Raw genomic sequence first — 13,956 nt, 5'->3', positions numbered from 1 at the left:
TGCTTGACCACTAGCTGAAAGACTGTGTGCTCAAACCCACCCAGAGGCACCTCAGAAGAAAGACCTGGCGACATACTTCTGAAAGGTCACGTCTTTGAACGCCCTATGGAGCAGTTCTACTTGAACACATGGGGTTGCCATGAGCCAGAATTGACTTGCCGGCTACTGGTTTGGTTTGTTGAACTACAAGCCCACCCCTGTGGCCAGGGGGTAGTCAGCGGAAGGCACAACTGCCAAAATGAAAATTGGGTGAGTACCAAGAAAAGGGACCCTGGATGACCCGATAGGCCTCATCCCTGCTTTACAGAGGAGGAGCTTGGGGCTCCCCATGCAACTTCACCGCCCTTGGGCCACACAGGCTGATGGTCAGTGGCAGAAGTGGGTCTGGATCCTCTTGAGACCATATTCTTTCCTGTCTGTCTGGGCCCCAGCTCAGCAGAAGCTGAGGTCCCTGGGTCCGCCTGTTGTGACAGCTGTAAGAGCCAGCCACACACCCTCGCGTGGAGGTGTGGCAAGACTGGTCTCAGCTCTTGGGTTAATGTATCTGGAATAGCATCAGGTTTTCTGGTGAGGCACTTTTGTTTTGCCCTAAAATCCTTTTCCTGGGGGTGGAGGTGGGGGACGTAATTCCTAGGGGCTCAGCTTTAATGGTTCCTTTTATAGAATTGTTCAAGTTATAAATGGGTGAACTCGAGGAAACCCTGCTCAAGAATGCAGGAAAACCAAACGTTGAAAGAGGTTAAAAGAAAATCACGGCGGATGGGGGAAATTTGTTCTTTTAAACATTAGTTGTTAAAGAGCCATAGTGAACCCCCTGGTGCTGATCTGGTGGGGTTTGTTGGATTATTTGGCCATCTGGAGGACTCCAGGCAAGGTGAATCACAGACGGGGATTGGCCTAGGGCCACCAGAAGCCAGCGCTTTTGCTGGCCCCCTGTTCATCTAACTTGGGCTTCATCTCTTGGTCAACCTGATCTGGGTTCAAATTCTGCTCTGTGGTGTACAAGCTGGGTATCCTGGGCCAGTTGGTTATACAGCTCTCTGAGCCTGTTGTCATCAGTGAAATAGCCATTCTTTGTCCCCGTCTCTTTATTTTTTGTTGGAATCTCTATGAGCTGCAGACATCATTACTGCCCCATGCACTGTCTGTTCTCAGCCCAGGCTCACTTGACCCATCAGCAGCGGTCAGGGCGTGAGGACTGCTTCCTCCACCCTCTTCCCTCAGTGTCTAGGACTTCCTCCTTTCCAAACTTCTTCCAGATCCTTTGTCACTGGGCCCTGCTGTGCAGTCTCCCACCTTTCCCCCTGGTTACTCCACAGTGGAGGGAGGGTGCCTGGCCCCGGGACCCTCCCCAGCTACCCCCAGTGTCTGCTTCTTCAACACCCACCGGTCCTACCTCTGGGCATTTGCCTTCACAGTTCCCTAGGCCTGGAATGTCTTTCCCCAGATCTCTGCAGGGCTCCCGCCTGCTTATCCAGGTCTCTGCTCCAAGGGCCCCTCTCGGAGGGGCTGTGGCAGCCAGTAAGGCTGTTGGCAACTGTTCCACCCTGTCTGGCCCAGAGAATGATTGCACTTTCCTGTCCCTGTTTAAATTAGGTAGATCACATGGCCTGCTTTGGCCAATTTAATGTGCATAGAAGTTAACCTGTCCACTAACCTGTGACCTTCACTCCCTGCTCATTGTCTCTACCTTAGCTCCACTGCTGCTGTCCATCCCACCGGCCTGGAAGCCATGCGGGCAGGGATTTTCTGGGTTTCTTTCCCAGTATCCTCCGAGCTGCTCACACGGCGCCTGGTGTAGTCAGTGCTCAGTAAACACTCGCTGGGCGTGCAAATAACGACTGCAGAAAAGGATCGGGAGCCTGTGTCCGCAGCCTGTAACGACCCCTCTCTAACCCTCTCCTGTCATCTGTTTCCGTCAAGGGCAGAGCGTCAACCCCAAGCTGGCGGGTCTGATCGGGCGGCATGGGCCCCAGAACAAGCAGCCCTTCATGGTGGCCTTCTTCAAGGCCACAGAAGTCCACCTTCGCAGCGTCCGCTCCGCTGGTGGCAAGCAGCGCAGCCAGAACCGCTCTAAGACACCCAAGAATCAGGAGGCCCTGCGGATGGCCAATGTGGCAGGTACACCAGGGCGGGAGGCCAGCCGGGGGGGCCATCAAAATTCATCCGTGTGTTCACCAAATGGCTCTGATACAACAGAAGGAAAACTGACAAAGTCCCTTCCCACACAGGGCACCTTAATTATCTAACCGAAGACCTGTTGTCTTCAGGTTGAGCCTGACTCATGGCAAGCCCACGTGTGTCAGAGTAGAACTGTGCTACACAGGGTTTTCTGAAGTAGATGGCCAGGGCTTTCTTTGAGAGCACCTGTGTGTAGAGTCAAACTTCCAGCCTTTCGGCGAGCAGCTGGGCACGTAAGCCGTTTGCACCACCCAGGGACTCCTCTTAATTTTGTAGAAGTAATAAATTAATTTAGAAATGCAAGTAGTGAAGTAATCACGTAAATCATGTTTCAGTGGACAAAACAGTGGCTATACTTATATGCAGAAAAACTATGAAAACCTGTGTGGGAAGATGTCACATCAGCTTCCATAGAGAAGGAGAAATAATGGGGGGCGGGGAGGCCTTTTACTGGAGATTTATTTATTTATTTATTTAACATGGAACGCTTCACGAATTTGCATGTCATCCTTGCTTAGGGGCCGTGCTCATCTTCTCTGTATTGTTCCAATTTTAGTATATGTGCTGCCAAAGTGAGCGCTAATTTTTTTTTTTAATTATATTTTATCGTTTTCAGTGAAGCCCTACACAGTAGTTTAGGTCCCCGTTCAACAATTTCTACACAAATTGTTCATTGACATTGGTAACGTTCTGTGCAATGTGTGAACATCTCATTATTTCCATCTGGTTGTTCCATTTCCATTAATCTAGTGTCCTTGTCCCCTTACATTCTTTGTTTTAAAGTAATTCTTGACCATTTGGTCTCAGGTGATTCCTTTTTTTTTTTTTAAAAGGAACACAGTACTCACAGGTGATAATTTTTATTTTGTGAGCCAATCTGTTATCTAGCTACAAGGTGATCTCAGGGCTTAGTTTCAGAGTTGAAAGGTTTAAACTTTAAGATTTAAAGAGTATCTCAGGTCAATAGTCCCGGGGAGTCTACTAGTCTTAACTGGTTCAGTAAGTCTGGCTTTTTTTTCTTTTTTAATGAAAGGAATTTGAGGTTCTTTTCCACATTTTTCTCACATTCTATCAGGGTCCATTTATTGTGGCCCTGATCGGAACGGCTGGTAGTGGGAACTGGGCACCATCTAGTTCTTCTCGTCTCAGGGTAGATGAGGCCATGATCTGTATAGACCCCCTGCTCTGTGGACTAGTTTCTTCTTTGAGTCTTTGGTTTCCTCCTTTTGCTCTGGATGAGTAGAGACTAATAGTTGTATCTTAGATGGCCGCTCTGTAGCTTTAATGTTATCAAACTGAAAAATATTTGAAACAGGTGGCAAAGTTTCAATACTTGTTAAATATGGGCAGTAGGTTTTATGTGTGTATATATATATATACACAAAGTATTTGGAATACTTTTAGGTTTGATTTCAGTGTCTCATTATTATAAGTAATAAAAATACAGGTGGTAGGTATTTTGCTCTATTATTTGGGAAACTTTTAGGATTGTTTGAAATGTTTCAATAGTGTAAGTGAAGAAATGAAAACTGAAGGTAACATTTTCATTGTGAGCCATTCAAAAATTCGTAGAAATACTGGTGTTAACGCATTCCTCAAAGAAAAATTCTGGGAGCTGCAACGTTTACGTTCTCACCGTAGAGCAGACAGGGCTTTTGTGCATGCCCTGCTATAGTTCTTGAAGCTTGGAGGCAGGTGGTCTCCCATTTTACAAAAGGGGAAAACGGGCTCAGAGAGGTTAAGTAACATGCCCAAGAGGAAACAGCAAGTCACTAGCCGCTCTGGGATTCGAACCATGGGAATCTGGGCTATCATCATGCTAGACACTTGCCCATGTTTGGCGTTACTGGGTGATATCTACCTGAAATAGATGAGCTTTGATGGCCCCAACAATGTTGTTGAGTGTTTTCTGACAGCTCACCAGGCCTTGCCTGAGCCAGGTCCTCTGTGGGCTGCTGGCTTTGTCTTGGGCATTGGATTGGGACGCGTTCCCTATTCCCAGGGCTGCCTGGAGAGGCAGATGTCGGTGGCATCTTACTTGCTGGCCTTGCTGGGATCCCACGATGGTGTGTTTTTGGTCTTTGGGTTTGGGGGCTGGGCTGCTTATACCACTAGCCCATTTCTCTGCTCCCCTGCACCTTACTGCTAGTGGAAGGTGCATCTCAAACTTCCCCAGACCAGAAAGTAGGCTTCTGGTCAGTCCATTTCACCAATAGCGGTTTTCCTGATGGCCTGTGCAGGTGAACGGCCAGATCCAGGGGCTGAAAGAACTGACCGCCCCTCTCCATCATCCCATCAGCCTGGCTGGCTCTGCCAGTGTCTGAGGGGCACTGTTTCCCCAGCCCTCAGGAAACCTTTGCTGTGGGCATAATAATGGCCCCCAAAGACATCTCCGTCTGAGATGTCTTTGGGGGCCTGTGAAGCTGTCACCTTCCATGGCAAAGGGAAACAAGGCTGCAGATGGAATTGAGGTTGCTAATCAGCTGCCCTTAATATAGAGAGATTATCCTGGGTTATGTGGCTGCTGTGGGAAGGTAGAATGGTGGTGGGCAGGCCAGGATGGGGCCCTGGGGAGGGAGACCCAGGAGGCTTGCTAGAGGGCTTTGCACAGCAACCAGGTGGGAAGTGCTGGCAAACTCCGTCCCAGCCAAGTCCCCTGTGTCTCAAGCAGGCGTACCCTGGTAATGCGGGCAGGGGCACCAGGCCTTGAAGCCTCAAAATCCATGCCTGATTTCCCCCACAGCATCTTCACCAAACTTCTGTTTACGTGACTTCCAGGACAGGGCTCTCCCTACCTCACATGGCAGCCATGGTCTACCTCACCTGAAATCTGCCTCCTTCCTGTGTTTTTTTGTTTTTTGTTTTTAAGTCTTATTAGCCCTAGCTGAATGTTTAGTAAAAACACTGAGTTTTTAGTCCCACCCCAGACTCTGTAAACCAGAATCTCTGAGTGGGGTGTGTGTGTGTCTGTCAGTATGTGTCTGCATCTCTGTGCATGTCTGTGTTTGTCGGTATGTGTGCTACTGCACGTGTTTGTCAGTCGTGTGTGTGCGTGTACCCATTTTCAGAGCTCTCACCACTATTGGTGTGTATCTATGTGTTGTTATGTGTCTGTCTGTGTGTGTTGTGTCTATCAGTTCGTGTGTTTCAGTGTGTCCATGTGTGTGCATGGACCCTCCTAGGAGATGGACCGGGAATCCTGCTGGGCCACACAAGTGGAGCCCCTGGCACGCCGCATGCTCAGCACCCACATGCTCTGGCGTGCCTTCTGCAGGCTCTGCGCCCCGAGGGCCTTCCACGCTCTTCAGACGATGTGGTTTTGAGTTGAGAAACTGGGTCCCTCGCCTCCTTGCACTTCCTCCTCCCCACACCCCTGTTTGGACCCGACTCCCTGCTAATTAGCCATCTTCCCAGATGACCCGGAGGGGGTGGACCCGGATCTGAACACCAGTTGTAACTTGTTAGCTGCTAGGGTGGAGCCTATGAAGGTGGTTGAAGCAGCTGTGTCGCCCCTGGAGCTGCCTCCTGCTCCCCCTCTGCTGCTGGGGCGGGTGGGGGGCTGGCGGGGGTGGTGGGATCCACTTCCTGAGGCTCTCTCTCTTGTTTTAAGCGTGTTTCTGCTAATAAGAAAAGGCTATCGCTAAACATGAGCTCCAACGATGTTCTCCAGGGCAGGCGAGGTCCGCAGAGACTGGAGGGGTGGTGGAGGGGCGGGGGTCCCTGATAGCAGGGCCGGGGCCTGGCCCACTGTCCCACACCCACAGCCAGCGTGGCAAGCTGCTCTTGGCCTTGGCATTCTGGATCTTGGGTTTCCACAGTCAGCCGAGTATCATTGCTTTGGGCCTCCTCTGGTGGTGGCAGACATTGCAAATCAACTGTGCCTCTCTTCCCACTGATTGCCCACGAAGCTCAGGATGGCAGCCCTCAGTGTTTGCATTCAACGGACCCGTTCGCCATCCCCGGCCCAAGCTAAGTGCCCCCAAGGCTTCACACAGCGGCTCTGGGCTGGGGAACACTCCTCCTTTTTGCTCCCACTGCTGCTCCAGCACCAGGAAGTGGGAGAAGAAGGCAGTGCGGAGATGGCGCTTCCTGAAGCCTTGTTGGGGCCTTGCCTCTGTCTCAGGCGCCATGTTAGATTTCCACTCAGCATTCCAGGTTGAAGCATGGATGGTCGAGCAGAGCCCTAGGATCTTCTCTGATGTTTCCCTGGACTTTGACCATCACACACTAACAACAGCCTAGTCTCCAGAGGACCCTGCTTCCCTGTGACTATTCTCTCTCTCAGCCTGTGTGCTACCAGCTCTTAAGGGAGGGAGGGGACCTCATGACCACCCCCCCCCATTGCTGCCTCCAGCCCATTGCCCTTCCATCCTCACTAACCACCCCTCCCCAGCCTTGAAACCGTCCGGCCCCCTCGTTGACCTGGAGCTCACCGCTCCTTATTCCTCGAAGACTTTAGTCCCTGTCCCTCCGTAAAGTGTACTCATGATTCCAGCAGGTGTGAGGCACATCCTCCCATTTTCCTGGTCTCTCCATTCCCCCCATGTCCCCATCCTGGATTGTTCTTCCCCTGGGTATCTCCTGGCTTGCCCTCTCGCTTCCTTTTTGTTTTACACAAATGTCAGTTCCTCAGGGCCATCTCCTATTAGACGTTGTTATTCACCACTGTAGAGGCAGGCCAAGTCGTGCTGATTCTGTGCACAAGGAAATGAAGCCCTGTCTATCCCTTGCCCTCCCCATGATCGGTGGTGGATAAGATCACCTTCTGTTAGCAACCTACGTAACATAGCCTCCCAGGTAGCACGCCCGGCCTGCCTTCCTTCCCTACTTTATTTTTCTCTGCAGCACTTATCTCTACGGGGTGTCATTTATATCACTTGTTTTTGTGTTGATTATCTGCCTGTCTCCAGAATATGGAAACCGTGGTGGTAGTGGTTAAGTGGAATGGCTGCTAACCAAAAGGTTGGCAGTTCGAATCCACTAGGCGCTCCTTGGAAACTCTATGGGGCAGTTCTACTCTGTCCTATAGGGTCACTATGAGTTGGAATCAACTCAAAGGCAATAGGTTTGGTGTTTTTTTTTTTCTCTAGAATATAACCCCACACTGGCAGGAACTTTGCTCTGGTCCCGTCTGTGTCTCCAGTGCTTAGGGCAGCTCAGGCACTCAGTGAAAATGTGCCTGCGTGAATGAGTGAGTGAGTGAATGGGTTGAGTGGTCCAGGCACAGACAATAGTGAGGGAAGGCCATACAAAAGCAGACGCCACCTGCCCCCACGGTGGCAGGAAGGGGGCTGTGCCTCTCTCAGCCGTCACCAAGGCCATTTCACAGCGAGTTATGATTGTCTGCTTGGTGCCAAGTTCCTCGTAAAAACAGAGGCAATTCTGTTAAAATTAAGTAAATGTAATTTTCTCATTAGTTTGTATATCTTAAAAAAAAAAATTGCTTTCGTGAACTATAAGCAGTTGCTGGCGACTGCATGTGTGTAGAACTGTCCTCCACAGGGTTTCGTTTGTTTTTGTTTTTTTAAATAATTTTATTGTGCTTTCGCTGGAAGTTTACAGCTGAAGTTAGTTTCTCACTCAAAAATTTATACTTAATGTTTTGTGACTTCAGTTGCATTCCCTGCGATGTGACAGCACTCTCTGCCTTTCCACCCTGGGTTTCCCGTGTCCATTTGTCCAGTTTTCCTGTCCCTTCCTGCCTTCTCGTCTTGCTTTTGGGCAGGAGTTGCCCATTTGGTCTTGTATATTTGATTGAACTAAGAAGCACATTCCTCATGTGTGCTATATAGATATGGATAAAAATTGTGAATATTCAGAAAAGCTGATGAAAATAAAAGTGGCACGTGATTGAGCCCACCAGTGACAAACCCTCTTTATTCCTGACGTGAGCTTCTCTGGAAAACTCCTTGGAGGCCATTGTCCGGTTACCATTGTGTCCTCTCCATGCTGTTCTGTTCTGCTGCTCTGTCCTTCCTTCTCCTTAAGCTGGTTCTTTCCCTTTCTTCCTCCTTCCCGCCCTCACCACCATTCCAGGTAGAGGAAACAGCACGTGCCAAGGCCCCAAGGTGGGAATGAGCACATTTGTGGCACAGAAACGTGGCTGATGTAGTGGAGTTTGGTAGTGAATGGGACAGAAGTCCAGGCCACCTGGGGCCTTACAGGCCAAGAGCAGGAGTTGGATGTTGCTCCCAGATCATAACTCGCCACTGGAAAGTTCTAGGTAGAAGACAGACGGGTTGTGGTTAAGAAGAAACAAGCCCCTGCAGCTGCAAGGTGAAGGGCAGATTGCATGGTGACAACAGGTGTGTGTGTGGATGTTTGCATGTGTGTGCGTGCATGTGTATGTGAGAAAGAGAGGGAGCTATCTGCAATGTTTACAAGCGCTTCCTCCCTAACCCAAATGCCTACAAACCATGCAAACTTCTGGAAAACCCCAGTGCATCATCTTCCTCCTCAAAGAAGCCTCTGTAGTGTGTATTTCTGGAAGTCACTGGGATTTGACCTTCTGCCCCCTAGTTTCTTCTTTGTGGTGGTGGTGATGGGAGACTAAGGTCTCAGCCCTGGCTTCCTGGGCCTTTCGTGCCTCCTCCAGAGAGGTGGGCATCCTGGGCGGGGGGAATTGCCCCTAGGGCAAGGTGGCTCAGAATTGGATTTCTCCAAACAGGGGTCCTATAGCCAGCATTATGGGGTGCCATTATGGAGCCTAGGCCAGATACCAGCATTTAAAAAATGCATGTATATTTTAGTTTTTACTGGGTATATGAAAGAAACCACTGGCCACAGAAGGATCCAGATGCCCTTCTGGCAGAGGGATGGGGGCCTTGGCACCTCCTTTACTCGAGCCATTTGGTAGGGTAGAAATGGGAGGTATAAGACCCCAGGCCGTCACACCACCTTTAGCACCTGAAAATCTACCCTTCAGCTCTGTGCATCACGTGACCACCGCTGCCTTATATGAGGTCAGTGTCATATGTGTGTGTGTTTATTTTTCTTTCCTCCCTTTCTCCGCTGCTTCGCATCCTCATCCCTGCAGAAAACAGCAGCAGTGACCAGAGGCAGGCCTGTAAGAAGCACGAGCTGTACGTCAGCTTCCGTGACCTGGGCTGGCAGGTAAGGGGCGGTGGTGTCTTTCCCAATGGGGATGCCTCTGGTTTGGGCTGTGTGTGCTCCCCACTCCCCACAAGGCAACAATGTCATGTTTCTCATCTGTGTCAGCTAAGACTCCAGTACCAAGGGGCCTATGTGTGGAGGAGCACATAGGTTAAGGACACAGAGATGTCTCATGAAACCCCAGAGACTCAAACCAGAACTGGGAATCCTAACACCACTGGACTGTGAACCTCATTCTCTGTGTGAGCCTCATCCCCCTTATGCAGACGGGCTGCCTCCCTCATCTTGGCGGTGGGGAGACAGCTGAGCCTGGGTTAGGTACAGTCCAGCTCCGTACAGAGCTGGGTTGCCCTTCTCTGTCCTCTCTGCCCCTTCCCCCTTCCATGACTCAAATTCCCAGGGAAGGAGCTGATTGGTCAAGCCTGGTCAGGTGCTTGTTCCTGAACCAATCCACTGTGAAGAGAGGTGGGACCAAGTTATAGGGACATGGCTGCTCCCTATGGAACTGTTTGGATGGAGTAGGGTAAAGAGCAGGGGAGCAACCCTGGAGAAGGAGTGAAGGTTGGGCAATCCAGCAAGTCTCTGTGATGACTTCTGACACAGTACTCATTCAGTAACTGTTTATTTGGCATCTGCTACATCCTGGTCCCTGCTCTGGTCCTGGAGGGTCAGCAGTGAGCATCGCAATGTCCCTGTCCTCATGGAGCTCAAATGTCCCCCTGGACAGGGCATTGCCATGTGATCACAGGGCGATTGGCTTTGTTGTTCTTCTCTCAGGGAGCGTGTATTTCAGTGGGAGATCCCTGGCTCTTCCCTGAGGATTGTGCTCAAATGTATGCTCACGGCACTTGTGCAAAAGTCCCCTGGTGTCCTCCTGTGATGCGATCCTCAGGACAGCACCTGCTGTCTGAGGAGCCAGGCGGTGCTCATGTCTGGTGCTGGAACAGAATCCCAAACTCCAGAGCCTCTGCTGGAAGATTCCATGGACTGAAGTTTCAATGAGGGGTCTACTTACTGCTAGAACAAGCATCTGACCAAAGGCCAATGTGGCAACGCTTGTGCTTTATTAGAGGAGCACAGACATACAGGCCCCATGCTGGGCATGCTACACACATTGTCGTTTAGTTCTCCCCCAGGCCGTGTTGGGTTATTAGTCCATTTGCAGGAAGGTGAACTGAGGCACAGAGGCTTTGAGTAAAGAAACTACCCAAAGCATTATACCCTGGTACGTCTAAAGTCAGCTGTCAGGCCTTTCACTCTGACACTAAAGCCCACCTCGCTGTACTACCTTCCACCCCAGGAGATAGTCTCTATTCTGGGCTCGTTTTGCATTCTGCTGGAGCTGTGAGGGGCTACTGCCCATGTGTTAATGGCTCAAATGGATTGCTCAGGAGGGCATGTGTGGGTCACTTCTTTGACCTTGGACAAGAGCCCAGTACCGCATCTGGACCACATGTGGGGGGTCTCAGGTATGGTGTACAGCACCCTGTGGCTCACATGTCCTGTGTGGTTCCGGAACTTGGGTCCCTCAGCCCCTCCACACTTTCTTTATGCAGGACTGGATCATCGCTCCCGAAGGCTATGCCGCCTACTACTGCGAGGGGGAGTGTGCCTTTCCTCTGAACTCCTACATGAACGCCACCAACCATGCCATCGTGCAGACACTGGTAGGTGCTGCCCGAGTGCCACCTCTACGTGGGGCCATGGTGAACATGTCACTTTCATGTGCCCAGGGCACGTTTGCCTTTGTGGGTGCATTCCTCCATAGAAAACATTAAAAATTATATTGTACAACTGTTGTCGGTTGCCCTCAAGTCAATTCTGACTCATGGTGACCCCTTGTGTGCAGAGTACAGCTGCACTCCATAGGGTTTTCAAGGCTGCAATCTTTCAGAAGCAGATCACCAGGCCTGACTTCCAAGGGAACCCTGGGTAGGTCTGAACCATCAACCTTCCAGTTAGCAATCCAGTGTAAACCATTGGTGTTACCCAAGGACTTCTATTTTCTAACTATTTAGTATAAAGACAAATATAATCTTTGGTCTTCAAGTTCCCTTCTGATTTTAAAAGATACTAAAACAATTCCATGGGCTGTGGACACCATGCCTAAGGAGAAGTCGCCCTGGCTTTTTTGGGATCCTTGTTCTTGGCATCAGCATCAGGCAGCTACGTGTTTAGACAGATGTGTCCAGAGGCCTCCCCTCGTCCCTCTGCTTCCTCTGGGCTTTCCCTGGACCTAGTGGGCTTGAGGACTTGCCAGAGTTGCTGGGACTTTTGCAAGCTCGTGTCTCTGCCTCCTAGCCTTGAACTGTTGTGGTGCAGTTGTTCAGTGTTGTTTACTGAGTGTCTCCTGTGTGGAGACCCTGTGCCGGGAGCTGGGGCCACCTCGGGGAACAACTCAGATCTGCTTTGACATATCCTGTGGCAGGCATGGCCTCGAGTGTCACTCACTGAGTAGCAACACCAAGTCATCGCCAGAACTCTGCTTATTTTCTTACTCAAGAGGCGGTGGAGTCTGCACCTCCACAGTTCAGTTATGAAATAATAATTCAGTTAATGCAGCCACGAACCACACAGGGCTCTCGTGGTCACTTGGAATCGAGATGTCCTGTGAGTGTAAAATACACACTGGTTTACGAAGACACTTAGCACCAAAAAAGCACAGTATATCATAAATAACTTTTATATCGTTATTATAAAACATTGATAATAATGTTTATACCAGGAGCCCTGGTGATGCTGAGCAGCTAACTGAAAGGTTGGCAGTTCGAACCCAACCGACCCCTCCTTGGGAGAAAGACCTGGAGATCTGCTTCTGTAAAAGATTTTAGCCTAGGAAACCCTCTAGGGCAGTTCTACTCTGTCACAGGGGGTTGCTATGAGTCGGCACCTAACAAATAACACTGTATGTTGAACTAATATTATTGTGGGTATATTGCATAAAATAAAATATTTTATTTAACTTGTTTCCACCTGTCTCAGCTGAGGGGTGCGCCTGGCATCTAGTGGGTACAGGGATGCTGCCGAACGTTCTACGATGCACAGGATAGCCCCACAACACAGAATGATGAAGCCCCAAGTGTCTGATCTGGCTACTTACTAGATGTGTTGTTGCCGGTTGCTGTCGTGTCAGCCCCGACTCGTGGTGACCCCATGTACAACAGAACACAATACTGCCCCATCCAGGGCCTTCTTCACTATCGTTGGCATGTGTGCAGCCATTGTTGTGGCCACTGAAGGAACCATCTGCTCTGTGCACTCTGTTCTAGTTTCCTCATCTGTAAAGTAGTGATAATCCCAGAACCCGCTGAGAACAGGGAGTGCTCAGTGAACATCACCTAGGATCACTTTGGAGCCCTGGTGGCACAGTGGTTAAGAGCTTGGCTGCTAAGCAAAAGGTCAGCAGCTCCTTGGAAACCTTATGGGACAGTTTTATTCTGTTCTATAGAGTCGCTATGAGTCAGGATTGACTTGACCGTAATGGGTTAGGATCCCTTTGTCCGAGCAGTGTACGTTCTGTATAGGAATATGGAGGCTGGGGAAACCTGCCTCACCCGCCTCTCACCACTGCCAACGTTTGGTGTGTTCCAGGTCCACTTCATCAACCCCGAAACGGTGCCCAAGCCCTGCTGCGCCCCGACCCAGCTCAACGCCATCTCGGTCCTCTACTTCGACGACAGCTCTAATGTTATCCTGAAGAAGTACAGAAACATGGTGGTCCGGGCCTGTGGCTGTCACTAGCCTGTTCCAGGAGCTGGACCCTCTGGGGCCATGTTCTTCCCAATGGATCCCTGGTCACCCACCCACCCGCCCGCCTTGGCAGGGAGCCAACGGACCAACCACCTTTTTCCGAGACCGCCCCTTCCCCTCCCCCAACCCCAAAGGTGTTAGGAGTGTTTGGGAATTTGAAAGGCAAGTGGCTTTTGAGCAACCTATGGACAAGCTCCGAGCGGCTGCAGGCAAAATCCGGGAAGGAATGAGTACATAGCAAGGAACATTGTGGCCGGTCATTGGCTGAGGCGGTCACTGGCTGAGGCAGTCATTGGCTGAGGCGGTCGCTGGCTCAGGCGGTCATTGGCTGAGGAGGTCACTGGCTCAGGCAGTCATTGGCTCAGGCGGTCACTGGCTGAGGCGGTCACTGGCTGAGGCGGTCATTGGCTCAGGCGGTCACCGGCTGAGGCGGTCATTGGCTGAGGCGGTCACCGGCTGAGGCGGTCATTGGCTGGGAGGCCTTGGCTGTGCATGGGCGCGCTTCAGAGATAATTAGGACGCCCCGAGCCAGGCCGCCAAGCAGAGGGAGGACTGGGGAGCGGTCCAAGGGGTGGCACGTTCTTTTGTGCTAAAGGAAAATGGACGCGGAAGTTCCTGTAATAAATGTCGCAATAAAACGAATGAATGAAAATGGTTAGGATGTTACAAAGAGATTTTCCTAAACAATTTATCCCCATTTCTTCGTTTACTCTAATTTCATAAACAGAAGCCCTGGCCGGTGTGGAGAGGGGAGGCCCCTCCGTTCCGTTCCAGTTTCTTTCTGAGTCTTGCAGAGGCCCGCTGTTTACCCACAACTGCCCAACTCGAAGATTGGCCGGAAGGGGAAAGGGAGCAAGTTCTGTCTGGAGGAGGGCGTGTGTTGACCTCGAAAGTATGTTCCATTGTTCAGCG

The 13,956-nt window shown here is 50.7% G+C and overlaps 1 protein-coding gene and 1 non-coding gene across 2 annotated transcripts in view; one reads left to right on the top strand and one right to left on the bottom strand.

Moving 5' to 3' along the window:
- The window catches only part of BMP7 (bone morphogenetic protein 7), an 86,565-nt gene extending 73,530 nt beyond the window's left edge, over window positions 1-13,035 (top strand). Inside the window, exons 4-7 of the mRNA XM_003419910.3 lie at window positions 1,924-2,121; window positions 9,218-9,294; window positions 10,851-10,961; window positions 12,886-13,035. Of these exons, the coding sequence (XP_003419958.1) occupies window positions 1,924-2,121; window positions 9,218-9,294; window positions 10,851-10,961; window positions 12,886-13,035 (536 nt within the window). The remainder of the gene's footprint in view (window positions 1-1,923; window positions 2,122-9,217; window positions 9,295-10,850; window positions 10,962-12,885) is intronic.
- Window positions 2,655-2,761, bottom strand: LOC111747634 (U6 spliceosomal RNA). The gene has a single exon (XR_002783619.1). It is a non-coding gene; the product is annotated as a U6 spliceosomal RNA (small nuclear RNA).
- Window positions 13,036-13,956: the final 921 nt, after the last annotated feature.

Source organism: Loxodonta africana, chromosome 24 (assembly GCF_030014295.1).
Source record: "Loxodonta africana isolate mLoxAfr1 chromosome 24, mLoxAfr1.hap2, whole genome shotgun sequence".
In the NCBI taxonomy this organism is placed as follows: domain Eukaryota; kingdom Metazoa; phylum Chordata; class Mammalia; order Proboscidea; family Elephantidae; genus Loxodonta; species Loxodonta africana.
Note: the sequence above shows the minus strand (reverse complement) of the source record. Positions and strands in the feature narration are given on the sequence as shown.